At 38.6% G+C, this 27,052-nt stretch overlaps 1 protein-coding gene across 3 annotated transcripts in view; it reads right to left on the reverse strand.

The window, feature by feature from the left end:
• Positions 1-27,052, reverse strand: part of TENM1 (teneurin transmembrane protein 1) — a 596,275-nt gene that overhangs the window by 151,286 nt on the left and 417,937 nt on the right. For all 3 annotated transcript variants that reach the window (XM_012812797.1, XM_003801898.2, XM_003801899.2), the window contains exons 15-17: positions 25,948-26,164; positions 8,850-8,969; positions 1,103-1,364 (exon numbers count right to left, since the gene is read on the reverse strand). In XM_012812797.1, coding sequence (XP_012668251.1) covers positions 1,103-1,364; positions 8,850-8,969; positions 25,948-26,164 — 599 coding nt within the window. The remainder of the gene's footprint in view (positions 1-1,102; positions 1,365-8,849; positions 8,970-25,947; positions 26,165-27,052) is intronic.

A 27,052-nucleotide genomic window follows, 5' to 3' on the forward strand; every position in this document is an offset into this window, starting at 1 on the left:
CAGAGCTGTCCACTGGTTATCTTCTCAGATGGTGGCAGAAGTACAATAGAGACACAGAGACGGATAACATGACACCTACCACTCTAGTATTTCATTGTACCAAGGAAACATGCAATCCCAGGTAAGGGGGAAAACTTTTTGCTAAAAGAAGATCTGTACTTCCTAATGACATCGGTGAAGAGATTGGTGTACCAATCAAATACACTCATTAAATATTGTTTTGTTTTTTTCTTCCCTCTAAGAAAAATCAATGGAAAAGATAGGAAGGATAGCTCTTTCCCTATTCTTCCTAGAGAGTACTGTTTTTGTGTCAGACATTCTTAAGTGGCAGCCTCTAAGCAACTGCTAAAAGCTGGGGATAGGATGATGGGGAAAAAAAACCCCTCCGTCTTGGAGTGTCCATTTCCCTCTTTTTGAGTATACTTCTTGATTTCTGTATCTATACAATGTACAAATCCATTTTGGTGGCCTCTACATCTAACTATCATTAAAATATTTCTATGATGTGGTAAGAGAAATGACTTAATATTGAAATGATAATATTAAGGAAGAATTGTCAAGAATGCTAAAATATCAAGGTTCAGAAATATTTTCTTCTGACTATGAAGCTTGAATATCCAGAAACAAAATAATCTTTTAAAAAATCCATAGGCTTGAAAAACTATCTTTACTATACACAGCTACACAAGTTGTCGTGATTTCTAAAAGCCGTGACAATGGACACAAACTAGATAATGGAAGAAAACCAGATTCCTTAAGGAGCTTTAATTTCAGAACCATGTACAGTCCAAGCTCATTGACTATATTGTTACCGCTATTAAGCCAGCTGGCTTTGTTCTTCAGAGCACAGTGTTAATTAGATCAAAATTTAGAGTTTAATCCTCACGACAGCTAGGCCTCCGTGGCCCCAGATAGCACCTTAAAGCCCTTGCCAATAACCTTACAAATATGTGCCAGAGAAACTACATATAAAGTTTTCTCAAACAAAGGGAAGCATATTATTACATGGCTGGTAGGAATAATAGGGAAAAAATAGGCATTATATACTGCTGACCATCCCATGATACTATGATTTTATACCTTCAAAGGCCAATATACCTACCTGCAGCTCAGGGACAATAGTTCCCCTCTCTGGACAGGACCCTCCAAATGATGTAAGCGGTGAAGGAAGCACAATAGGGTTTGGGCTGACAAAGTTGGAAATATCACAGGCTGGTGGGTCCGATAGAACTCTCTTCATGATCACTTTTTCTACTACAATAAACTGATTCCAAGGCAACCAGAGTGTCCTCTTCTCAGACAAGAAAGGTGATCGGTCAAAGAGTAAGACGACAGAGATACCTCCAACGGCTACGAGGTCAAAGCTGAGAAGGAGAAAATGTGAGACAGTTTCAACCAAATGAATAATCAAAATAAAATTCAAGTTCAGAGATTAGGTTAATTTTAGTGCCCTCTGCTTTTCTGGCAACTCAGCTACATCCATTTGTATTGTCTATTTTATGATATTTGTGTGTGTGTATTTTTTTTTTTTTTAAGATAAGGGTCTTGCTCTGTTGCCTGGGCGGGAGAGCAGTGGCACAATCATAGCTCACTGAAACCTCAAACTCCAGGAGCTGAAGCCATCCTCCTGCCTTATCCTCCTGAGTAACTAAGACTACAGGTGCATGCCACCATGCCTGGTTTTTTTTTTTTTTTTCTTATTTTGTAGAGACAGAGTCTTGCTGTGTTGCTCAGGTTTGTCTCAAGCTCTGGGCTCAAGCAGTCCTCCCATTCTGGCTTCTTAAGGTGCTGGGATTACAGGCATCAGCCACTGTGCCCAACCATGTATTCTCTATTTTATAAATTCCCTCTAACTAAATACTCATTCCATAGATGACTTATTTTCATTATCTAGTAGACTTCTGAGAAGAAATTCCACATCACCAGTTGATGTCTATCCAGAATTTATGAGCCAATTTTACTACTATCTTAAACAATATCACTGAATGCATTTCTGAAAAGCCAAATCTGACATTGTTGTTTCCCCTTGTGCTAAAGATATAAAAAGATAACCGTTTAACATTCAGCAGCATCTTTAATGTAATGCATTATTCATCCTCAAAAATTGCTATAATGTAACATAAGAAAAAGAAGGAGCCAAAAGGTTAAATATCTTGTTCAGGGTCAAAAACATAGTGTCATAAAGCAGACAGTGTCTTTGAGATGAAATGTGGAGAAAGATACTAGAACATGAAAATTGTTCAGTGAAATCTGGTTGAATATACCATGCCTGAACCCTCCACTCTGACTACCTCCTTTGGCTCCCTATCCTCCCTGAACCTCAGATTTAGGATTTCTGGTTTGTTCCAGAATGTATTTTGGTTTCTTTTCGAAAGACAGCCTGTAATAGACCCTGCCTATCTCTACTTACAACTCAGATTTCTATCTCCACTGACAACTCTTTCTAGATCTCTGACCAAGTAAGACCACCTCTCCTGTAAGCCAACTCTGGTCATCCTGAGATGTGATCTATGACAAGGCTTTTGAACTGGGGCCTAATAGACTCAAATTTCACTTCATTGTGTACTGGATGCTTCTACCTTACTTCTCTTTTGGGTCTACTGACGTCTTTGAGACAAGGCACTTAAGACCATTCAAAAAGCATAAACTCATAAGTAAAATTAAATTATTATCATTGTATCTTAAAAATGGACAAAGGCCAATATGATGCTCCTTAATAGTCAAAGCAACTTAAATCCATAGGAGAGAAATGTAAGCAATTGCCTGCATTAAAAGAGATATGTTGGTAAAACTTTTTTTCAATGATAAAAAGTCCTGATAGGGAATCAGACTTAATTATGGACATCTCACCACTCTCTTCATATGACATTTATTATATTTATTATAGTATTACCAATTGGGTCTTGTTGCCAAAATCTTTCAGATAAAGATAAATGGACAGTAACAAAGGATGGCTAATACAATATTTTTTATTGTAGCTTCTTCAGTGAAGTAGCTGTAATATTAAGGCAGTTTCCAAAACGAGGATTTGGAGAACTACATTAGCTATAGAAAATAATCTAGGTTTGAACTAAAAACAGAAAACTCAAATGGCTTATGGTTTAAGACAGAGGGGCTCAATTCATGATAATACAAGAACCGTTTAAAGCAAGTGTAGTGGGGGAAAATCTGACATTACTTGTCACGAAGTATTTCCTCTAGTTTATCTTCTATGTTGATTGTTGATTTAACTTTGTGTCCTTGGGCAAGTTTATTTGCTTTACCTAAATCCTGACTTTTGATTCCTTCAAACTGAAGTGCTTATTTATTTAAACATAACAACAACAAAAACATACATAAAAACTAAATATACTTGGTGCCTATAGCTCAGCGGCTAGGGCACCAGCCACATGTACCAGGGCTGGTGGGTTCGAACCCAGCCTGGGGCCTGCCAAACAATGACAATTACAACAAGAAAAAATAGCTAGGTGTTGTGGTGAGCAGCTGTAGTCCCAGCTACTTAGGAGGCTGAGGTAAAAGAGTCACTTAAGCCTAAGAGTTTGAGTTTGCTGTGATCAGTGACAGCATAGTACTCTACAGAGGGTGACATAGTTAGACTGTCTCAAAAAAAAAAAAAAGAAAAGAAAAAAACTAAAGTATCAAAGCAATAACATATGTACCTGGAAATTATTTTATACTTCTAAAAAGATTAAGCAGACTGGACAGGCATCTTGCTTTGCAGAAAGAATGCAAGTTTGGCTTCCTACATAACTGGGTTCAAATACCACCTTTGTCATGTTAACTTTGTGTCTTTTTTTTTTTTTTTTGAGACAGAGTCTCAAGTTGTCTGTCACCTTGGGTAGAGTACCATGGCGTCAAAAGCTCACAGCAACCTCAAACTCTTGGGTTTAAGCGATTCTGTTGCCTCAGCCTCCCAAGTATCTGGGACTACAGGCTCCCACCACAATACCTGGCTATTTTTTGTTTGTAGTTGTGACTGTTGTTTGGTGGGCCTGAGCTGGATTTGAACCCAGCAGCTCTGGTATATGTGACTGGCGCCCTAGCCACTGAGCTACAGGTGCTGAGCCAGTTTCTCTTTTTAGTAAAATGGAGCCCCTATGACTAACCTCTCATTTACTATTTTAAGTGAGAAGACTAGATAAAGACTTAACAGTCAACCATAAGAGTAGGGATTTAACGAACATTAACTTTCTTCTCAAATCAGAATCTCTTCATCCTTCTAAATTTGCCACGTTTTCTTTCCTGATAGTTCAAAGGCGGTAGAGGCCAGCTTTTGATTTCTTTCCATGAGCACATACTGATTTTTAAGTTCTCCTTCTAACTTGTAGTTTTCTTAGGTGGGTTTATTTTATGTCTCAACTTGGCTAGGTTATAGTTCTGAGTTATTTAATCAAACACAGTCTAGGTGTTTCTACGGAGGCATTTTGTGGACGTGGTTAATATCTGTCATCAGTTGAATTTAAGTAAAGGAGATGGTCCTGGATAATGCCGGTGGGCCTCATGCAATCAGTTGAAGGCCTTGAGCACAAAACTGAAATTTCTGTGAGAAAAAAGAAATTCTGCCTCAAGACCACTGTATCAATTTTCTGAGAGTTTCCAGTCTGCCCGCCTGCTCTACAGATTTCACACCTGCCAGTCCTCACAACCACACAAGCTAATTCCTTTAAATAAACTGAAATAAATCTCTCTCTCTCACTATAGCTATCTATATATCTATGTTTTGTATCCCTGCAAAACTCTGACTGATACACTGCTCCTCTTCCCACCTAGTTGTTATATGGAATAAATGCTGCTTGGATGACTCATTAATCGTTAGCAAGATAGAAGGTGGATCTGTGGCCAAAACTCCATCTAAACCCTCCCAATGCCAAATAGAATGCTCTCTGAATGATTAGTTCTTTGGGATTTCTCCCACAACAAACCACCTTCATTTGCCTGGGTCATTAAGGACAGGTCATATGAGAATGGGTATAAAGGACCCAAGGGAGAGGATTTATTGTTTCCAGATTGTTGTCAGTCTGTAATAGGTCAAACAAGTCCTGTTCATAGATGGAAGACTACTGAGGCTTGTGCAATGTGTTTACCTCTGCCCAGTGGTATCCATAAAGGAACAAACCTTTGTGTTGAAGGGAATCAGAAGGAACCGTCTATTCATCTTCCAATTGTCAGAACAAAGTTCTTGAGATTTTAATGTTTCTCAAGAACCTTCTAAGAATGTCATCACTTCATCTATTTTGCTTATCATCAGCTGAACTATTTATAAATAGTTCTCTTTCAACATCTTACTGAGTACTGCTTAGATGAGGGCTGTCCAGAAAGTCTGCAGACATATAATATGAAAGGTAGAGACATACATGGTTGGATACTTTCTGGACGGCCCTTGTAGATACAAACTGAAGGGGGAAAATTAGAGGATAAGAGCCGGGTTATCTGGGTTTAAATCCTGGGTTCTGACCTTATTAACTGTATTAGTTTCTCATCTGACAAAGATAGAAGATGAAAATAATGATATCTATCTCTAAGGGGTTGCTGTGAGGACAGAAACAGAATGACATTAATGAAAGTGCCTGGCATACAGTGCGCACTCAAACATTTGCATTTCTTTTATAATTGTCTTTTTTCTTTTTTGCTATGCTGGCCTCTCTCTATTGGAATAGAGAATCTCTTCATCCTTTTAAAGGGCTCAGTCTTATACCAACATCCTTCCTTCTGCTTTGTATACATCATCGCTTTGGTCCCGTGACCACCTACACTATTCCTGGTTCTCTAGGGAAAGTTGTCAAACAACGTTTGTAAGTGGTTGATCATGGGTGTAAATAATTCTACACCCCACATGATGTATTTGTATTTAACATGGACTTTGAGAGAGCTGATAGCATCACCTAAAGTAGTGATGCCACTGGTGAGAATCGTAAGTACTGCAGCAGACTGTGGGATTGACATTTCAATCAAGGAGACTTTTAGCATTTTATATATATCATACTCTGTCTACTATTTAAGTGCTAATCTCAGGCTTTCTATAATATTTTGCCCTCAGTTATATTCTTCTTTTTTAATTTCAGGTTAATGTGAGAGTATAACCAACCAGGTTACAATATTTGCATTTGTTAGGTAGAGTCCCTCTCATAGTTGTGTCCCACAGCCCAAAGGTGTGCCATATACCTTTATATTGTTCCGATTAAGTGGGAGCACACCAATCTCCCCCTTCTTTCCCTCATTCCCCTCCCCCCAACTTGAATTGAGTTTTGCTCTTAAATGGGCATGTATTAGATGGTCTGCTGGCTTCATATTAGTATTAAGTACATTAGATATTTGCTTTTCCATTCTTCTGATACTTTACTAAGAAGAACGTGTTTCAACTCCATCCAGGTTAATACAAAAGGTGTAAAGTCTCCATCTTTTTTAATGTCTGAGTAGCATTCCATGGTATACATATTCCATGGTGTGTTCATCCATTCCTGGATGGATGAGCATTTAGGTTGTTTCCACATCTTGGGAGGTTGTAAATTGAGCTGCAATAACAATCTAGTGTAAATGTCCTTGTGATAAAATGATTTTTTTTCTTTCTGGGTAGATGCCTAGTAATGGGATTGTGGGATCAAATGGAAGCAAGACCATCCCATCTATCACTGGGCAAGAGACATGAACAGAACCTTCTCTGAGAAAGAGAGACAAATGGTTAACAGACATATAAAAAATGCTCATTGTCCCCGATTATCAGAGAAATGCAAATCAAAACCACCCCGAGATGGCACCTAACCCCAGTGAGAGTAGCTCACATCACAAAGTCCCATAGTTACAGATGTGATGGCGAACGTGGAGAGAGAGGAACACTTTTACACTGTTGGTGGGGCTGCAAACTAATATGGCCTCTTTGGAAAGAAGTATGGAGAATCCTTAAAGAACTCAAATTAGATCTCCAGTTTCTTATATTTTCTATGTTTGAAATGTGCTTACTCAATCTGAGGTAGCAACAAGCAGAGACATATAAATGGATCCTCTCATCACCCTACCACTTTACATCTAAGAAGTGACAGTGGAACAGTCTGGTTGGCATTTCAGACCCATATTTTGCATGCTTACACCCTTTATGGAGGCTCAGGGGAGAGTTATAGCCAGACAGGATTTTGGCTAGTCATCTACATAAACCTAGTTCCCACAATGAGCTCAGCAGAGGAGGGTCTTGGCATTTTACTTAAAATGAAAAACACAAAAATAACAACAAAATTACCCTTTTTAATGTTCTCTGCAAGTTGGAAGCAGAAATTTTTAGACTCTTTAGACATTGAGCTTCTTTTAAGTTCTTTCGTGAATATCGAATAATTCACTGAAACTTTCATACACAAGCTAAAAAACATGAGGGTCCATCAGTTCTACCTGAGAAGCCATAAGATCTTAGTCAACTATCTCAGGGGACATATTCTGCTTAAGAAATAATCCATTTCTCAATGTGTGAGTACATGGTTGAATATCCCTGTAAAGGAGAGGCTAGTTGTGTGTACTAGTTACTGGTGAGTAAATTCCCAGAATTTCATCATTCAGTGTAACTGGGAGAAAGATCCATTTAAATTAAGAGAACTGCAGATATAGATATTTGATAGAAATGTGATATATATATGTGCATGAAAGAGAGAGTATGTGTGTGTGTACATATGTACACATTACTCACTATCAAAGTAGCTCTGCTGAACTTGTTATAATCAATACATAGGTAGTTAGTAGTTAGCAATATAATTTACATATAAATAATTCATATGACTCATTAAAGTCTTTAAAAAGTTTGTTGTCTTAAGTTGGTTGAAACTCTTCCTTGTTATCTTCTTTAACTAATTTTATAAGCACTTTCTTGAGAGGCAGCTGAAAAAATAAATCCAGCACAGCCCAAGTTGGACGATTAACATTTCTGAAGTGGTCAGGACTAACAAAGTTTGATTATAGGTTCTCAAAATGAGAAAGTCTCTCACACTGTGATAAAGTGCCAAGCCAACAGGTCTTTTTTTGTGAGTATTGAAGCAGCTTGTTATAAGTAGGACATTTTAAAGGTAGCCACCTGGAGACTAGGGCACCTAAAGGCCATTATTACAGTGTTCCTGAGAGTCATAAATAGGTACCTTTATACTGGATGCATGGGCCTATTGACTCAAATATTCTGAACAAATGTCTGTCTAAATGACAGCAACAAAAGTGTTTTTGTGAGCAAATCCTTTTCCAAGATGAAAAGGTTTTACTTAGAGGTCTTACTTCCCAGGTCTCAGAGAACCTTACGAATCCCTTAGAAAGCAGACTGGTGGTGCTTTAACTATTTTAATCAATATAGTTAAATAGGCTACCTATGCTTGACCATCAGTTGTAGCCACTAGTCAAACAGATTGGCTAGGGAGGACACCATAAAAAATATGTTAATTAAAACAATAAAAATAAATACGTTAATTAAAATGGGTGAATTCCGTACTTTTGGAAGACATCTTTTGGACATGATCACTCCTGAAATATTTTGGGGTTGTCATGGGAGAACAGATGAAATGTTCTGTGGTTCCTTATTTATCATTTGTATTAATTATCTTACTGAACTTTGAAGCTGGATTTATAAATGAAATTAAATGAAGGATAGAAAACTTTCCACGTGGCTAGAGTTTCAAGAAGACTTGAGAATAACAGTGAAGGATCAGAAGAGAAATTCAGTTTGAATTTGATGGGGCATAGAGGAAATAAACATCACCAAAGACTTTTCCAGATACAGCTGGAAGGAAGATGGGCTTATCATCACCAATTCATCTAAGGCCTGGTTTTACCCATGGCTAGAGGACAGTATTTGGCTCCCACAATGTTTAGAAGTAATACTGACATACCTTCCATCTTGTCGGCTGATAGTAAACCCATAATCACTGTGGTGCAAGAAACTGACATTTACCCCTACTAGAGGGGTTCCATCTATGGCGACCACTTGGCCTCGAATCACACAGGCACGCCTGCAACACAAGACCAAGACAAATATCAAAGCATATTAAAATTAGGTTTCAGAAGCTACACTGCAGAAAATTCAGGAAAAGACAATCTAGTAAAACAAAGAAAATAATAATTTTACCAACCAGTAGAAACAAGTAACAATATTTTGGGGAGGGTATGCATACCTTTTATACTCATCAAAATTAAGATCACACTAGGTATGGTTCTGAATCCAAATGTTTTTAACAGTATATTACCAACATTGTCCAATGTAATTAGAAATTCTTTAACATATCATCTTCCTTATTATTTAACATACCCTCAAAATAGTATTCTGTAACTTGTTTAATACACCCTCTATTTTAGGACATTTAGTTGTTTCTTAATCTTTTCTTATTGTTCAATTTCTTATTGTTTCCTTAAGAGAGAGTCCCAGTTGTGGAAGGATACTTCTATCTTATCACAATTAGAATTAATCACATTAGTTAGTATATAAATATGTTCTAGATAGGACCCAAATCTCTGCTGACCACTTCTCTCCCACTTCCTGGTCTTCCTACCAGAGGTAATCAGCAGTATGAGTTTGTTGCGTACATTTTTATGCATTTACATACATAGTTATGAACACTTTGAGGGCTCTTGATTCATACTGACAAATTTCTTTTTCTAGGAAAACAACCAACTACACATATTAAACTAAACTCCAAACAGGGCTGTATCTCAGGGACATAGTCCACTAAAATGCCTATGACTTTCAGCTCTAGCCTGGCAGACAAGCTGTTACAAATTCCAGGAGGCTGGCGGTTAAGAAAAGGGCCCTGGGACAATTCCCAAGCAAACATTTTTTACCTGTCTGGTGTTATTTGCAGGGGAAGGAACAGTTTTTTCACTAGAGTTTAATCCTAGTCTTGGCAGCCCTGAGCTCTTGGACATGAATTTTATAGGTGAAGCTGGCACAGTTGAGGAAGGTTGAGCAAGGTCAATGATTTTTCCTAGGGCATCAATGTCAGTTTTTTCACTAAGTGGGATTCAGGGTATCAAGGGCAGCTCAATGATGGATTAAAAGAGGCCACGTGATTCCGGCAACATGGCTTTCCAGAGTAACCCTAATAATTCCATCCTGGGATTATTTATTCTTTTAACAGAATCAGCAAGTCAAAGTAAGTGCAAGTGTCTGAAGGTGCATGACAGCAAAGATCACTTGAGAAAAAGAAAAGTATTTCTGAATAAGCTAAAGACAGTTACTAGCCCAAGTTTGTTTTATATACTGTAGCTAATAAACCTCACCACCAAACTCAGTTGCAATTAGTCATGCTAATAGATTTATTCTGCGCTATGTTAGGCTTTCCTGACACAAATTATAAGCCATTAAATATCACACAAAGGTAAGCTAAGGATAATTGTTGTTATTAGTGTTTGTGTATAAACTCTCAGACCAACATACCTAGCTCTGTGACTTAGATCAATGGCTGTCTTCTTTCCAGCGAGCTATCCATTTTATGAATTATGCAAATGATGGTTCTGAATGGCATGCAAATGGCACATTGGCATTGCTTTGTCAGATCTGATTCTCCCAGTTTCTATATCATTTTGAACTCCCATTTGTTCTATTAGAGAAGACATTTGAAGTCACCGAGTTCTGCATTTTGAACTAATCCTAACAGATGTGGTCTCAGGTTCTAAGTCCAATGTAACAAGAAACGAAAATAAAAGGGCATTCTGGGTTTTATACAGTAATCTGTGAGAGCATTTTGCAAAGCAACGTTTGACAAAGGTGGGTATAGATGAAGCCGAAACAACTGAGAAAATCTCCTACAAACTACGTAGGGATTGGATCTGGAGGAGCTGAGACGGGATTGTGTGTTAGTGAGGCCAAACCATTTAGAAACTATAATGAAAACTATGATACATGGTTTTCTGATCCCTAAATGCTGTTGGCTCTTTTGGGAGTGTGGTGGGGGTTAGGGATGAACTTGCCAAGCTCATAATTGGCAAGGTGGCCTTTGCAACAGTAACACCTACCTCGGTGCTTCCTGATTCCCTGCTGGCAAGACAATTCTATACTCACTCATTGTATTTGTTCCCATTAATCTAGACATTGTGTCTTTCCACAGCTGTACGAGGCTCAATTATTTTTGTTTTTATTTTGTCAAGCCTGGTTGGCATTATTTTCTCATATTTTATGACAGACACAGACATGTCTCTTCTTTTTGCTGCTCTTTTATTTTCTATACTGCTTATATTTATGAAGGATCCAGGCTGGTGAGTTAAAGTCTCATAAAAATCATCATTATTCTGCGCATTTCCCCTGTGTTCCTCTCTTCCTTCATTCTGTATCTCATTCTGAGTAGACTTGTCTTTTGACTCTTCTGCTCCTTAACATTCCTCATATTTTATGAAGCACGCAGATTTGTGTGATAATGACTCATGAAAGTCATCATGATTCAGGACATTGCCTACCTGTTCTTCTTCTCATTCATTTCACTCTTCATCATTCATAAATAATGCGCCCAGACGTGTCTTTCAACTCCCCTCCTTTTTTTATTCCTTATATTTTATGATCCACACAAACTTACAGCATATGATAAAGCCCCACAAAACTTATTATCCTACATTTATCAGTATTGAACTCTCTTTGTAATGTGTTAGACTTTAAATGGTTTAAGAGTCCCTGTATCTTGCTGCATTTGCTCCCATTATTTACACATTCCATGTCATCCATTTTTCACAAGAATAACTCTTAGCTCTTTTTATTCCTGGATTATTAGTACTTACTATACTCTTTGACCAATATTAGTCATCCAGTGTTAGTATAAATTATCTAAATCGGGGGACTGTGTTCAAGCATTCTTTTTAATTTGCAGTAATCTTGACTGACACCGCATGCAGAAACCTCAGGAAAATAATCTGCTTCTCAGGCAAACTCTCCATTAACAACAACAACAACAAAAAGCTCTTGAGCCTATTCACTTCCCCAGGCTACATCAGCTCCAAATGGCAAATGGCCATTAGAGAGCCTTCATGTAATACTCTTGGCAAGTATAGTATATTGTGCCATGTCGCTCAGCTCAACTGCCATTTTGGGCACTCCCAGCTCCTAAATTCAATTATCTCCCTAATTGTGTATGGTAGCCTTGTAATCTGTTTTGTTTCCTGATTCACGCAGCCACTAAAATACAGTTTCTCCCCCACTTATATAACCTGTTGTGATTATGCTTTTAATATCTAAGACAACCTGTATAACTCATCTTTTTCTAAGGTTAGATCCCAGGTGATTAGCGAGGTATGTATGGATGGCAAAGGTCTGCCTTTGATAATAGCACAATCCTACTATCTGTGCTTTTTCTTATTTCCCATTGTGGTGTCGCCCTGTTTCCTCCTCTAGAGACTCCCCGGCTTCCTCAAACCACCACTGAAGTTGGTCAGCCTTACATTGCCTGTTCTTGGCCTACCCTAGGGAAGCATCTTGAGTTCTTAAATATTTGCTACATTACAGCTACCTTCAACCTGAGGCCTAGTCCTTCAAGGGCCTGTGTTTTTCTTAAGCTTTTTCAATTCAACAATATACAGAACTCTTCTGAACCTTTAAAGCCAGATGATGGAAGCGATCGTCTATAGACTGTCATGAAGCTGGTCCTAGACATGTGTATAGCAGGTACATGCCCAGCAAAACTGATTTTTGTGTTGGCTTGGTGTGCACATGCTCAGGTACTTTCAATGGCAGGTATTGCGTGCTTTCCATCTTTGCCTGGGGTGCTCCCTTGATTCACAAACATGGATGGGATACTTTGCTTTATTGAACCTTTGAAAACAAGAACCTCTCCCTGCTGTTGTTGGTTAGAGCAAGATAACTTGAACTTAGACGGGAATGTCCAATGCGACTTTAAAAACATGCATGAGGAAGATCACCCCTTGCAAGTGTCTCTTTTCCTGTTCTCTGGAGAACACAGTCTGCTGCCAAGCTGTCTACCTGCTGTCACTATGCTAACGCAGCAATCCCAAAGGAATTGCTTCTCCACTTTAACTAAAAGCTGAAAGGTGTTTGGAGCTTGGTCTGAAGAACAGGGCATCTTGGGAAATGCAAGTCAGAATACACTTTACTGAGAGCCTTATTTAACTAACAAGCTGCTTGTTAGACAGCTCTGATGCAAAAGGTCTAATTCCTTCTGTATTTGCTATTTTCACGGCATAGTCAAATTATCCCCAGCCTTCAATCAACTCTTGGTTCCATTCTCCTCTTCCCTTATTTGTTGTCTTTTATCTTCCCCGTCAAGTCTCCAATATTCATTCAACACCTCAGGCAAAAACATTAACCTCAAGCACAAAAGTTGGTTTGAAAAACAAGGCTGAAAACTAAATTGCTGAAAGAAGATGCAATTTACTGCATTGTATTTCTGATTAAAATCTTTCCTAAGGAAAATGAGACTCAGGGCTCAGGGAAGTTATCGCTGTTTGCTTTTGTTGCTAACATGAACATAAGCCGCCTTTGAAGGGTAAGATTCAAAAATGAAGGACCTAGACAGCAGGGGACCAAGCAGCAGGTGGGCAGGTTAGGTTGTTTTCTCCATAGGAACAGACGAAATCCTTTCTACAGCTGACAGTTCTGGTCAAGAGGTGGCCTTGAGAAGGAATGGGCTGGGAGAGGCTGTATGAATCCTCGGTTCGCCAGTGTTTGAATGCTGCCCTATGAGTTGTCAGTTGGTTCAAATGTCTAAGGGATACAAACTTCCTGTATATGAGGTACAGCTGGAGGATTCCCTTCACAATTTCTCTCGTGAGCTGAGTTTGTCAAACCCTAATTCCTGCAGTTATAGATTGTGTCATCTAAGCTAAAGCACTGCTGCTTCTGGGGGCTCTATTGGAATGCAAATACCTCTGAGTGGTTGGGACAGAGTTTGATGTTCCCGTTATCCACCGCCATCAAATAATGGAGAAAGGACATTGTCTCTAGAGTGTAATTTGGGGCCTGTGGTGTTGGTCCTCAGTCCTTTCTGATAATCTTTCTCGCATACAGACCAGTGATTCTCAAACTTCACTGTGCACCAGAATCACCTGGAGGGCTTATTAAAACGGATCGCTGGGCTGCATTCCCAGAGTTTCTGATCAGCAGGTCTGGGGTGGGGGCCGAGAATTTGCATTTCCAACAAGTTCCCAAATGATGCTGATGCTGCTGGTCTAAAGACTAAACTTTGAGAACCGCTACTTTAGGGAAAGCAAGACCATAACCTACTACTTAGCCCATTAGGGTGTATGAACTGCAGGGGAGAGAAGCAGGGGGCATAACACATAAAGGCAGCCAAATCAACTATTGGTTCACAACCTTACCATTATAAAATCTGCAAGGCATTGATTTTAACTCTTCCATATAAACCTCTGGTTTGGGGGGGGAGTCATGTGGAAACTGACAACAGGATGGCTGGACTATAAGATAAACTGTGGGGTTTCCTCAAATCCAGAGATTATAAAATGGAAATGTATTTTAACTCAATTTATCTGTCCCAAATAAGTGTCATTTTCTCCTCCACTCCTATTATTCTCACTGTACGGTACTCGTGCCTGTGTTATTCTCCTTGTCACAGCCTGTCTTGGATGACAGTTATAGATCTGTTTGCCTTTCCTATTAGAGAGCCACTCTAGGGCAAGGACTGTGTGATTTCCCTCTCTCTGTGTTTCTCAGTGCTTGGAGTACAGAGCACATGCTCAGGAAACGCTTGTAGAACTTCAACTCAAATCGTTGTCTATATGGAAGTTGTAAGATGCTTACAAGCTACCCTTGTGGCAATGCTTCAAGGGTTTCAGTGACTACTTTGAGGTTCCAGTGTGACAGATGCCTCACAGTTTATTGATCAGAAGCCAACATTCCAGATTGTGTATTACTACATTCTCATTATGAGAGTTTTGTTTGATAATTGACTACTTCAGGGAATTAGACGGTACCTGTGTCATTGGGAAGAATGAATAGTCCTCTTCAAATGCTTAATTTATGCACACTAACCCTACTATTACTTCACATGGTAACATAATTATTCTTTGTTATGTTATAATTTAAATGCATTTGGGGGTTTTAATATCCAGATATTTGGGGGGTTTCTATATAACACCCGCTGTTTTTGATATATGTTATCTAAGCTGGCACAGCACCATGAAAACACGGAATGTTATAACATAAACCTGTTTTCACGTTCTAAAAATGCGAATGCAGTGAAGGTTCAAAAGTAAACCCAATAAAATCTCATTAGTTTTTACTTAAATATAGCAGGCTGATTTAATCCTACTCAGTTGGTCAGGAGCCCAAATAAATAATACCTACTCAGTGAGTAACATTAAAAGTAGCAGGGAACATTAGCCATCAGCATTCTAGGACTCTGGGAAAGGTGGTGCTATTGAAAATGCAGATAGCTTTTTAAGCAGAATTATTTTCCTCATGGCTAGTGATGTTTCAAGTAAAACAAAATGGGGGCACTCACCCTGAGGTTGGGTGGCTATTTTCCCATCTGCCCTGGTAATTGCTTGTCAAACGTAGGCTCGCTTTGGATGCCTGAGATCCCCAAAGTAATGGGAAAAAGATCAAGTGTTTTGAAGCAATAAGAAAACTGACGACACAGTCACATTTTCAGGACTGCGTAAGTGCCAGTTTGCTTCATTTAGACACATGATTATTTTTGTCCAGAAATTGAATCCTGAAATATTTGTCCTGTAAGCCCTTGTAACTCTTTAATAGTCTGTAGTTGGTTTTTTTTAAAAGAAATTTTTTTTGGTTTTTTTTTTTTTTTTTGCTTATTCTATGCATTACTCAAATGGTTTATCTTTGTAATCAGCCTTATGGGGTTTTGTTAACCTCATTAACCTTTCCCCGTCACTTCTTTGTGAATCTGCCTTTCAAATAATGGATAGTCATTAAACATAGGCAGGTCCTTTTTATTGGCTATCTCCTCTGCTTAGATTACTCTTCCCTCTACAGAGGAACAAGTACGGCCTTGCTCTAGCCACAGCTGTGTTCTAGCTCTGGCTTGCTAGTAACCACCATTGTAACTTCATAAGAAACAGGAGGATTCCTCTCGGTTTTCTGTGCTTTCTGTTAAGTGGGAATAATAGTTCTTCCCTGACTTCTCCCAATCACCTCACAAAGATGTCATCATAATAAAATTACCCAGTAAAATTATCACCTTTTGAACTGGACCTTTTAAATTTTTATACACACACACACATTCTGTATCTTGATAATTATTAAGTATAAATGTAGCATAAATAAGATATTTATTACGCACTTACTATGAGTTAGCTACTAGGCCACTTTCCTCTTATTTCATTTAATATTCATATAACCCTGAGTTGGTGCAACTGTTAGGCCTATTTGAAAAATGAGGAAACAGACTCAGCAAAATACTTGCTCAAGATAGCACAGCGCTTACTTGGCGGAAGGGCAGAGGGCTCTTGACTGGGACTCCAAAGAGCCTGAGTTATACTGCAGGTCTTTCTGAGGGAAGATGTAAATAATGTGGCTAGAAACGAAAAGAAAGTGCTCACTTAAAAAGATGCTGTTATCCACAGGACATCATTACCTGTGGAAATCCACCACCTACTAAGCACTTTCTATGTGTAGGGTGTGTAGCAGAGGGGAGTTAAGAGTATGTCATCCATTGGTTTTCTTCCCAAACTTGCATTCACTCTGTCCTCTCTAGGGACAAAATGAGATAATAGGACCACCTAAAGAGTTACTGTGAACACATGGTATGGCTGAGAAGCAAGTCATAATGATTTGAGCCTTTGACCTTCAGTCCTAATTGATCAGTAAGTAGGATGGATAAAATATTACAAAATATCTACTCATGCTGAGATAAATTATAGGTAGCTACTGTTAATAATTATAATCAGTCAACATCTCAGCGTGTATGTTTCAAAAGATTATACACAATCAATTGAAGAACCTTTCCAAGATTTGTGCTCCAATTTCTTTTCATTCTTCTTTGCCCAAGAGCATTTGCAAAGAAGTGAAAGTCACACATTCTTTCCTTTTGATACCTTTAGGTGTTGACTGCTGATTTCAGAAGCTAGTCAGCACTACAAATCTGGGAACCTTCAGCACTTTGTAATTTTTTAAATGTGTCTTGAACATGTGTTTTCTGAATTTCAGCATTAGACAAAATAGTTGTCTGAAAATCAGGAGATCCCATCTTCACACACGTAACACCTTTCACATGAACGAGATCAAAGTGCTTTATTAGCAAGCAGCAGCAACAATCTTAGCTTCCCACTTAGGACAACAACTGCAGAGGTGATAAGCAAAAAAGGTTGCTTGGGGAAAGCAACCTGCGAAGACAAACAGAAGATGTGGATGCCCTATAAAGAGCTTCCCCAGTCCTTAGCTTATTCAATGTATTCAGTAATTGTTGCATTGTGTGTTCATCAACCCTTAGTTGTGTACTTGGTATCATGTCTTTCATAGTCCTAGATTAAGAATAAACAAAAACCTGTGTTAAGTAAACAGACTTAGAGTGCTTTAACAAATTCATGAAAAAGTTAAACACATAGATTCAAATTGGGGCCTCCATAAAATCACAAATGTTTATGTTGTGGACTTTCTGGAGGTTAGTTGTAAACAAAAAATGGCAACTGATAATTCTGTGAATGCTTGAATCCTGTAACAACACTGTATTTTCTTTAAAATAGTCTAATATACAGGCTTTCCTGATCGTTTCTTCTTTATAATTCCAAGTCAGTAAGTGGTTTCTAAGTATTTGATTTCTTTAAGGTTCCACACATATGGATGAAGGGCTGCTATTTTTTTGTCCTTTTGGTGACGAAGTGGTCTAGGGCTGTTGCTGACTTCTCTTTCTAGATCCTATTCGATTGGTGTGAAGGACTCAGAGTCTGTCAGTGTGCTCCTGGAGGGCAGGCACCCAATCCATTTATCAGGAAAACCTACTACAGTAACCAGTATGGAGCAATTCCATGTGACAGGTTTCCCTTGCACCTAATGTCACAGAATCTTGATTCAGTAAGCCACTGAAAGTCAAAAGCAGGCTCCAGTTTGTGTGAGAATCTATAGCACAAGGGTGAAAGTGGCAAAGTATATTGATGCCCAGATCATCTAGCATATATATAGATAAATGCTGTGCTATGAGGCGTCTGCTCTAAAGTCACCTCCTCAGAGAGGCTTCTCCGGAACACGCTGTTTAAAATGGTCATTCTCTGTCCCTAACCTTTCTTCATTTCCCCATCCCGACATTTACTTTTTTCATTACTGTCTGTCTTCCTCATTAGACTGCATGGGAAAGAGACTGCCCACTGGAGGCCAAGGCCGTAAACATTACTATGTTCAGAAATCTCAAGAGTGGAATGATTAATCTTCTCCAATATGGATTATCTTAAAAGAAAGTGGAGGATCTATTGTTCTAAATGAGTCCCAGATGTGGCTAATGGGAATTGTTTTTATTCCGGTAAATGGTTTTTTGTTTTGATGATTAATTGGTTTTTTTCCCTTAAATTTATCTGTCCAGCACTAACATTTTAAATGGTAGAAAAAAATTATTTATAGCCCCGACTGTCAAAGGACAAAACTGCTTGCACATGGTTAAGCTGTTCATTGCCCAAATAAGCTTTGTATTTGTTTTGCAAGTTATCAATAGTCTCCTGTGTGTGTTAATTTTAGGAGTTCTTCATGCTTACCTGAGTCAGTTAGTCCCATCTCTGGGTTATTGCTGAAAGCTTCCAGGTCAGTTTCACCTCTCTAATTGTTTAATGAACTTTGTCCTATTTGCTAGAATACCTCTTGTCTTACATCAGTTTAGGTTACTTCTCTGCGTCACCAAAATAGTTGAATTTGAGACCCATGAGTTGATGAACTCCAAGCTCCCTTGGAAACCTGATGTTCCACGATGCACAGAACTTATTGTAATTCATAATTATTTTAATTATTTGTGCATTTTCTTCATGTTTTGACTGCTTCTGCCACTAGAATGTAAGCTCTGCCAATAAGGGACTGTTTCTGTTGTTTACCTCCATCTGCACAGTTCTTGGCACAGAGTGGGTACCAAGAAACATCTTACAAATGAATGAAGACATATCCTTCATCACTCTTGAAAAATGAATCAATAGCAGGGTATCATTACATTAAGAAGGGCAGAGGAATCTGATGTCTCTGCTGTCTCCTTCTTTTGATTTAAGGTCCTCAGCTACTCTGGAAATACTAATATTTTAATAAAAGTATGTTAATACTTAATGAACAGTAATTAGTATCTGTCAAGTATGTTTAGTCTTAAGTCTCAGTCTTTATTCAAGATTAGTAGTTTCCGCAGCAATGACCATTTTCCGGTAACTTTCCTTTGACTTCAGTCTTGGGTCAATAACTTGTTTTGCCATTTATAGGATTTCACATGTTCTAAATTTCCAGCTCAACTAAGTGCAGAAAAGCATGTTTTATTAAACAAGTTATGATGAATAATTATGGCTATTACCACGTATCACAGCTAATCAGGAACAAGAGTCAAGATTTTATTATTGAGTAGGGTATAGTAAAGGAAGACAAAACATGGGGAAGTACAGAGTTTGCCAAGAATTCCATGCTCAGGGCATCTGTAGTGCCTCAATTTGTTTTGAGGGCACTTCTCTTTGGTTTTCTCATGAGACCGAATAACGCCACATACCAAAGAGAGCCAGTTAATAGCATTCTTCCTACTGACTTCCTAATATTGCTCCTTATTCTCTATTTTTTTCTTGGTACTAAATTTTCATTATCTAGCCCAATCTAAATTTTGATTATCTCTCTAGAAGAGAGAATTATTGGTGCTTATACAAAGTCATAAATGGTGTCAATTAGTGGCAGGCTGTGACAGTGGTAGAATGTCTCCTAAGTTTAAACAAAAAGAGTAATTACGTCACTACTGTTATATAAGCACATCATCTTTTATGAATTTTATTCCTGTGCTATTTGGAGAACTGTAATCTTACCTTTAGGCTGGTTCTACATTTGGGGATTGGCTTATTTGAGCTAACTGAGATGAGTTTTTCATTAGCAAATGTGAGAAGGGCACTTGCACTTCAAAATCACCACAACTAAGCCACTCACACACTTATTTTTTACCTACTCTGTGCTATAGGTATTGTGTTAGGATCGGGGATCCAGTTGATATTTCAGTTTAAAGATGGCCCCAAATTCTTTGATACTTCTCTCATTAAGTGGGATATATGTCCTTCACCTTGATGTGGGCAAGTTCTGTGTTTGCTTTGACCAAGGATTTACGGAAGAAGTGACACTGTGACAATTTCTGGACCCAAGTCTTAAGAGACCTACATGATCCATTTCCTGTCTCTTGGAATGCTCACTCTTGGACCCCTGACCTAGCATAGAAGAGCTCTGACAAACCCAGGGCTGGCTACCATGTCAGAGGAAGCCTGTGTGGCTAAATAGGCGGCGTATAGAAAGAAAGATTCCCACCTACTATCCAGCCGTTCCGGTCTCCAGCTATTTGTGTCATCCCAAATGAGGTCTCAAACATCACATGGAGCAGAGACAGGCCCTGCTGGCCATGCCCTGCCTGAATGTCTGACCCACAGAATCATATACTAAATTGTTATAATCCTTTACTTGGAATAGTCTGCTATCCAGCAATAGATAATCAAAACAAGGAGAGAACAAATTAGACTTGGTTCTTGTCCTCACAAAGCTTCAGATTTAGCAATGAGAATAATTCAGAGCTAACATCATACACGCCAGTGTGAACCAAGAAATTGAGATACAGCAATTCCATAAAAGGTTAACACTGCTGTTATGTGCTTAGTGATGTACTAAGTTTGGTCCCAATTTTAGAAATTTTCAACTAAAGGTAAGCATTCCTGAGCAGAAGAGGCTATTACAATTGCATTCAGCAGGACTTTTGTTAATTTTTAGATCTTTAAACTGTTCTTAAAACTTACTCTAAGAGATAAACATAATAAATGCCTGTCAACATATACATTCTTCTCATACTTTTTATCTCCACTATGGTGGGACCTGGATTTTCAGATATCAAGATTGGTGGGGTATAATACATAATTGGTTAGAGATTCACTGCTCCAGAGGAGTTTCTAGCCTAAGGTCCAAGGCAGACTGTATAGCTACTAACTCATGAGGTATACACAGGTACTGCAGTGAACTGAGAGTAGAACTATTGTTCCACTAATGTGATTTTTATCTCATGTTCAGTCATCTTTTCTATCCTTTTAAACCAGCATAGGAAAGGTTTGAAATTAAGTGAAATGATAATCTTGGATATTTAAAGGCTCTTAGGGAAAGAGATGAGAAAGAAAAACAAACACTTAAGATCATTCCTAAGAAAGTTACAGAAACGGTGTAGACCAGAGGTCACAAACTCAAATGCCAGCAGGGCCAGGCATGACTCTGAAAATGGGGGAAGTGACCCAGGGGTAGGGGCAATAGTGAGTGGTGACTTGGAGAGGCAGGTTATGTCCCATCCAGAGGGGCAGCTGGTTCTCAGATGCAGACAACCTATGCCATGCCCAAAGCTGCTTGCAAAGCTGTGTAAATTTTCTAGAGAAGGAAGATACTCTGTTTTTCATGATTTCTAAATGTCATTCCAAACAAAGTACATCTGCAGGCTGATTTGAAGCAACCTCTGATAGAGACGCTTGACATGGATTGATGTGGGCATCAACCTCTCCTGGTTACAAAACAAGCAAATGAGTTTGGCCAGACCTTGCTGTCAAGGGTTGCACTAACCCTGGTACGATTTTGCTTTTCAAATGCACTTCTCCACTAGTGATGGCGAGTAAAATGTCTGGCTTTGCAAATTACAGCTGTCATTTAGTTTAATGTACTCCTGTTTTTACATATTTATAAAAACCTTTTACATTATTAATAGTGATTAAATGCTTAGACACTGAAGATCAATAATGCTTCTGTTCACCTATTTACATTATTAAAAAGTAATAAGTCATACAGGGCATGTAGACTATGTGGTCTACTCTGTAGTCATGTTTGGAGTAGACTGAAGAAAAAAGCAAGGAACTTGGGCTACAAGGTAAATTGTATTTAGGAACCAAATGGTAATAACTCAGTTGCATTTGCCCACGGTCTTCCCTGTGGGGAGGCCGCATGTTTACACTGTTGTGACGCCATCACGGGGCACAGAAGGTAATATTGCACATGCTCTTTCAGGACAACGTGGACAAACTTAGAACAAGAAAGTCTAGTTTCTTTTGGGTGCACAAGGATGAATGGCTTTTTAACATTTGTGTGTCTTTGCAACCCTTAGTCACCTGTATGACAACATCTTTAGCTTCAAAGACCTCTGATGGTGGCAAGACTCAGCAGCAAGTCAGCCGTGTGGGTCACATTTTGCCAGTAGGCAAACGAGCCCCTTAGCAACATTTTCTTCCCCCGCCTGCCCAGCTCTCTCTCAATTATGCAGCAGAAGCAAAAACATAAAGTGGTTCATCTGATTATGGCACATAAGTGTCCTAGATCTGTCTGAGGAGAGCGACGCCACAGTTACAACTTACAAGAGTTGTGAGTGTCTTTCAGACTAGCTAGCCCAACTGCCCAAGTAGCCAAAGGAGCTCAGTGTAGTGGGTGAGAGATCAGGCTCTCAGCACCAGTCGGCCTGGGTTCAAATCCTACCTCTGACACTCACTGATTATGACCTTGGGCAAGTCACTTACTTGACATCTCAGTTCTTGTTTCTTCACCTGAAAAGTGGAGACAGTAACAATACTGGCCATGTAGGGTTTTTTGGTGAAGATTAAATGAGATAACTCTTGTAAAATCTTGGTGCAAGACCTGACTCGTAACAAGTACCTAAGGACAGTTTACACATGGCAAAACGTCCATTTCATGGGTCATTCAATTGCATTCTTTTATGAAGAAGTTCATTGCACTGATTTGAAGTTTGTAAATGATGTAATTCAAATGTACTAAATTGAACTATATTTTTAAAAAAATCACTCAGTTTCTAAGTTCCTTGTGTTGACCCAGATACAATTTACCTAGTATAAATTTGGTCCATGTCACCAGGCTTATTTAAGGACTTGTCGAAATGGGGCAGCTGTGGCATAATGGAAAGGTTACAGGAGCTACAATGCAAACTTGCCGGCTGGGTGGATCGGGACAAGCTATTTAATCTGTCTGAACCTCAATTTCCTCATATAGAAAAACGCAACTAGTACACATATCTACTTTCTGGGGACACTGTGAAGATAAAATGAAATAGCATACGTTTGAGTGCTTTGTAAACTAAAAAGTACTATATAGATGTAAGAGATTATAACTATTATTCTTAATATGTATGTGATCAGAGTTGGACTTAGCTTGTTCAAAGATACCCCAAGTAAAAATGCATCCGTTGATTTTTTTTTTAGAGGAAATATAGTTAGATTGCTTTTCCTCAGCAAAGGCCTGCACCTTTTCTGACAGAACAGATATATCTGTAATAGCTGAGACCACTGGACGAAGGAGACCCATCGTTCTGAATTTAAATGTGACTTGCAGAGCCAAATGATAACTTTGGAGCATTTTACAAAAGAATGCGGAAAACTCAATCAAACCAGGGGATGGAGAAGAGCATTAACCACAATACGTAATAGCTTTGTTCACTCTGTGAGCGGCTGGCGAGCACTGCTGAAGCATGAAGCTGAACCACAGGGGTTTAAGTTTGTCCTGACTTTTCTAAGTTTATTGCTCAAATGCTCTGCTCAGGGTCACAGGGACTTGTCTCTTATCTCTCTCAGGTCCTGACTTTCTCCCCTGACTTGAGTTCAGTGAGTCATTTAACACATCTCCACGTCATGGAGGTTGTTATTTCTTTTACTTATTTTTTTTTTCTAGACTGACTTCTCTCTAAGCGTGGAGAAAGCTACAGACTTGAAGACCTACATCTGTCTTAAATAAAATAAATGGGAATAATAGCTGTTTTTTGGTCCTTATTGCTCCTCTGGTGTTTAATAAGTTTTGACTATATAAATAATGACTTTGATTATACTGCATCCAAAATTTACCCCCAGAGTTGTTATGGGGCTGGGATGAACACTTCAAAATGGGGATGACTGAATCTCTTGGAAGGCAAACTTGGTCTAGATCCCCGGCAGAAAAACCCCTTATTGTGATGCATTGGTATTTGGATTTGGGGCTCTGTCAGAGACCTAAAAAGTCAGAACTACAAAATAATAAAAAGAATCAGAAGGTTATAAGTTCAATAGCAATTCTAGTATATAACTGAAGGGAAGAGAATTGAGTGCCTGAGATTTCCATGCACATCTTTTCTCCCCCTTTCTGCTGTGTATAGGTCAAGGTGGACTTGTAATTTTCTTAGATTGTCATGGATATCAATATCAACTTTTGACCCAGTTATTCTTGGGGATGGCTAACTCCCACCTGGTTGCAACTGAGTGAATGAGGTATAGACAGGAGATCCAGACAAATATGATACTTTCCATGTTTTGTCTTTGAAATTTCTGTTTGCAATAGTTTAGGAAGCCAGTGAAATATAAACTTGTGGAATGAACACAGGAGGACAATTTTGGGCCTGAAACTGTTAACTTCAGTGACTTACCTTCATTTACTATATCGCCGCTAAAGATGAATCAGAGAACACCAATGAGCAAATTGGTGTTTAACAGCATGAAATGCTTTTCTATTTCATGTAAGTTGATTTTTTAAATTTTAATTTAAATGTTTGTTTTTAATTATTATGGTACATAACCCTTGTATACCTTTATGGAATACATGTGATGTTTTGATATAGGCGTACAATGTCAATTAATCAAAGCTGGGTAATGGGGACATCGATTACCTCAGTCATTTATCATTTCTTTGTGTTAGGAACATTCATTTCAATTCTATTTTTTTAGTTTTTTTTTTATTAATTTTTTTTTTGGTATTTTAAAGTACACCTAACTTCTTGTTGATTATAGTCACTTTGTTATGCTGTCAAATATTGTTCATTCTGTCTATTTAAGTGGAGAACATTTTGTTAAGTGAAACAATCCAAGCACGGAAAGACAAATTTCTCATGTTCTCACTCATACATGGGAGCTAAATGTTAAAAATGATCGATCGCACGGAAACAGTAGAATGACGATTATCAGAGGCTTGGAAGGGGAGTGGGAAATAAAGAGGGGATGGTTAATGGGCAAAAAATATAGTAGGTTGATTTTTTTTTTTTTGGAGTTTTGGGCGGGGCTGGGCTTAAACCCACCACCTCTGACATATGGGGTCAGCGCTCTACTCCTTTGAGCCACAGGCACTGCCCTTAGTAGGTTGATTTAAAATTTCCTTTTTCCCAGTAGGTTGGGTTTTGGTCTCGGGTCCTTAGTAATAATTCATGCATTTGAGTTTTCTTCTTTATGTTTATTTATTTATTTTTAGAAAGAGTCTCACTATGTCACCCTCAGTAGAGTGCTGTGGCATCATAGCTCACAGCAACCTCCAACTTTGGAGCTTAAATGATTCTCTTGCCTCAGCCTCCCAAGTAGCTGGGACTACCGGCACCTGCCACAATGCCCAGCTATTTGTTGTTGTTGTTGTTGTAGCTGTCATTGTTGTTTGGCAGGCCCGGGCCGGGTTTGAACATGCCAGCCCTGGTGTATGTGGCTGGCATCCTAGCCACTGAACTACAGGCACTGAGCCCATTTGAGTTTTCTTAGAAGGCATATTTTCACAAGCCTTGTATCTCACATTAGGATGTCAAAATCATCCAACACTTTCATATGGAAATATTTTTCATCATAGAACAAATCTTAAAATTTAACTTTTTGAATTTAAGAATTTTTCAAGGAATCAGTCCAGAAGCTAAATAATAAATTTCAAATTACACAGAATCTCTAGAAATGAGTTTTTTCCTTATTTAACTGGTAATCGCTTAGGTATTTGAGAGAAGTTCTAAAAAAGAAATCAATGTGGATTATGTGGAATGAGAAGTAACCTGATCTTTAAAAGCTATCTTCTTTTCACAGGTAAGGAAAAGCATGACCACTTTTCATTAAGGAATAAGATAAATACATATATACCTGCTGTCAAATGAGATCTCTGGAGGAATGACATGAGTACTGTCCTTGCCAATGAGGAATTTGATTCGATCATAGAAGAGTCTTGAAGTGTGCTGGGAGAACAGAGGTTGGCTTTGCTGAATGAGGTCAAGAGGATCCGGTGAGCCCTGACAGAGAGGGCTCACATAACAGTTGCTTTGTTGACAACAATCAGGGTCCACACAGTCAGTCAATCCATCTGAAAAAAAAAAAAAAAACAACCCAAACCCATATTGATATTTAGCTTCAAAAGAAACAGCATAGTTTAAAATATGCATAAATGGAGAAAAATCTAGACTACATCCAAAGATAATTGATCATATTTTGAGTTTATAATTTGTTACATTTGCATGTTTTTCATGAATTGCCACTCACTCTGTGTTCATATGGCACCTCAGAGAAATTCCGACTATTTTATTCATAAATCTTTCTTTCCTGAATTTTCCGTCACTTAGCAAGTAGAGAATATAGTTATAGTGTAGTTTTTGGGTGGAGTGTTCTGTAAGTATTACTCTTTAGAAGTTTCCTTCTTCATGAGTAAAACCCCTGCTTCAGAATAGTCACAATTTTTTGTAATTCTTTTGAAATTCTCATACCTAGTACATGTATGAACATACATTAAAAAGTTCTTGCCACTTAATTTGTGTTTTAAAAACAAATCCTGTATTTTTTTTGAATTTCAGAATTTTTGCTGTCTATTGGTAATTCCAAAATAAAGGTTGGCGCTCAGTGCCTGTAGTTCAGTGGCTAGGGTTCTGGCCACATACACCAGGGCTGGCAGGTTCGAATCTGGCCTAGGCCTGCCCAACAACAACAATGACAACTATAACAAAAAAATGTCAGGTGCTGTGGCGGGCACCTGTAGTCCCATCTACTTGGGAGGCTGAGGCAAGAGAATCCCTTATGTCCAAGAGTTGGAGATTGCTGTGAGCTGTGATGCCACAGCACTCTACTGAGGGTGACATAGTGAGACTTTGTCTTAAAAAAAAAAGTAGGGTGGCACCTGTGGCTTAAGGAGTGGGGCACTGGTGCCATATACCAGAGGTGGTGGGTTCAAAGCTGGCCCTGGCCAAAAACTGCAAAAAAA

This window comes from Otolemur garnettii, unplaced genomic scaffold (genome assembly GCF_000181295.1).
Source record: "Otolemur garnettii isolate 467f Iridium unplaced genomic scaffold, OtoGar3 scaffold00224, whole genome shotgun sequence".
NCBI lineage: Eukaryota > Metazoa > Chordata > Mammalia > Primates > Galagidae > Otolemur > Otolemur garnettii.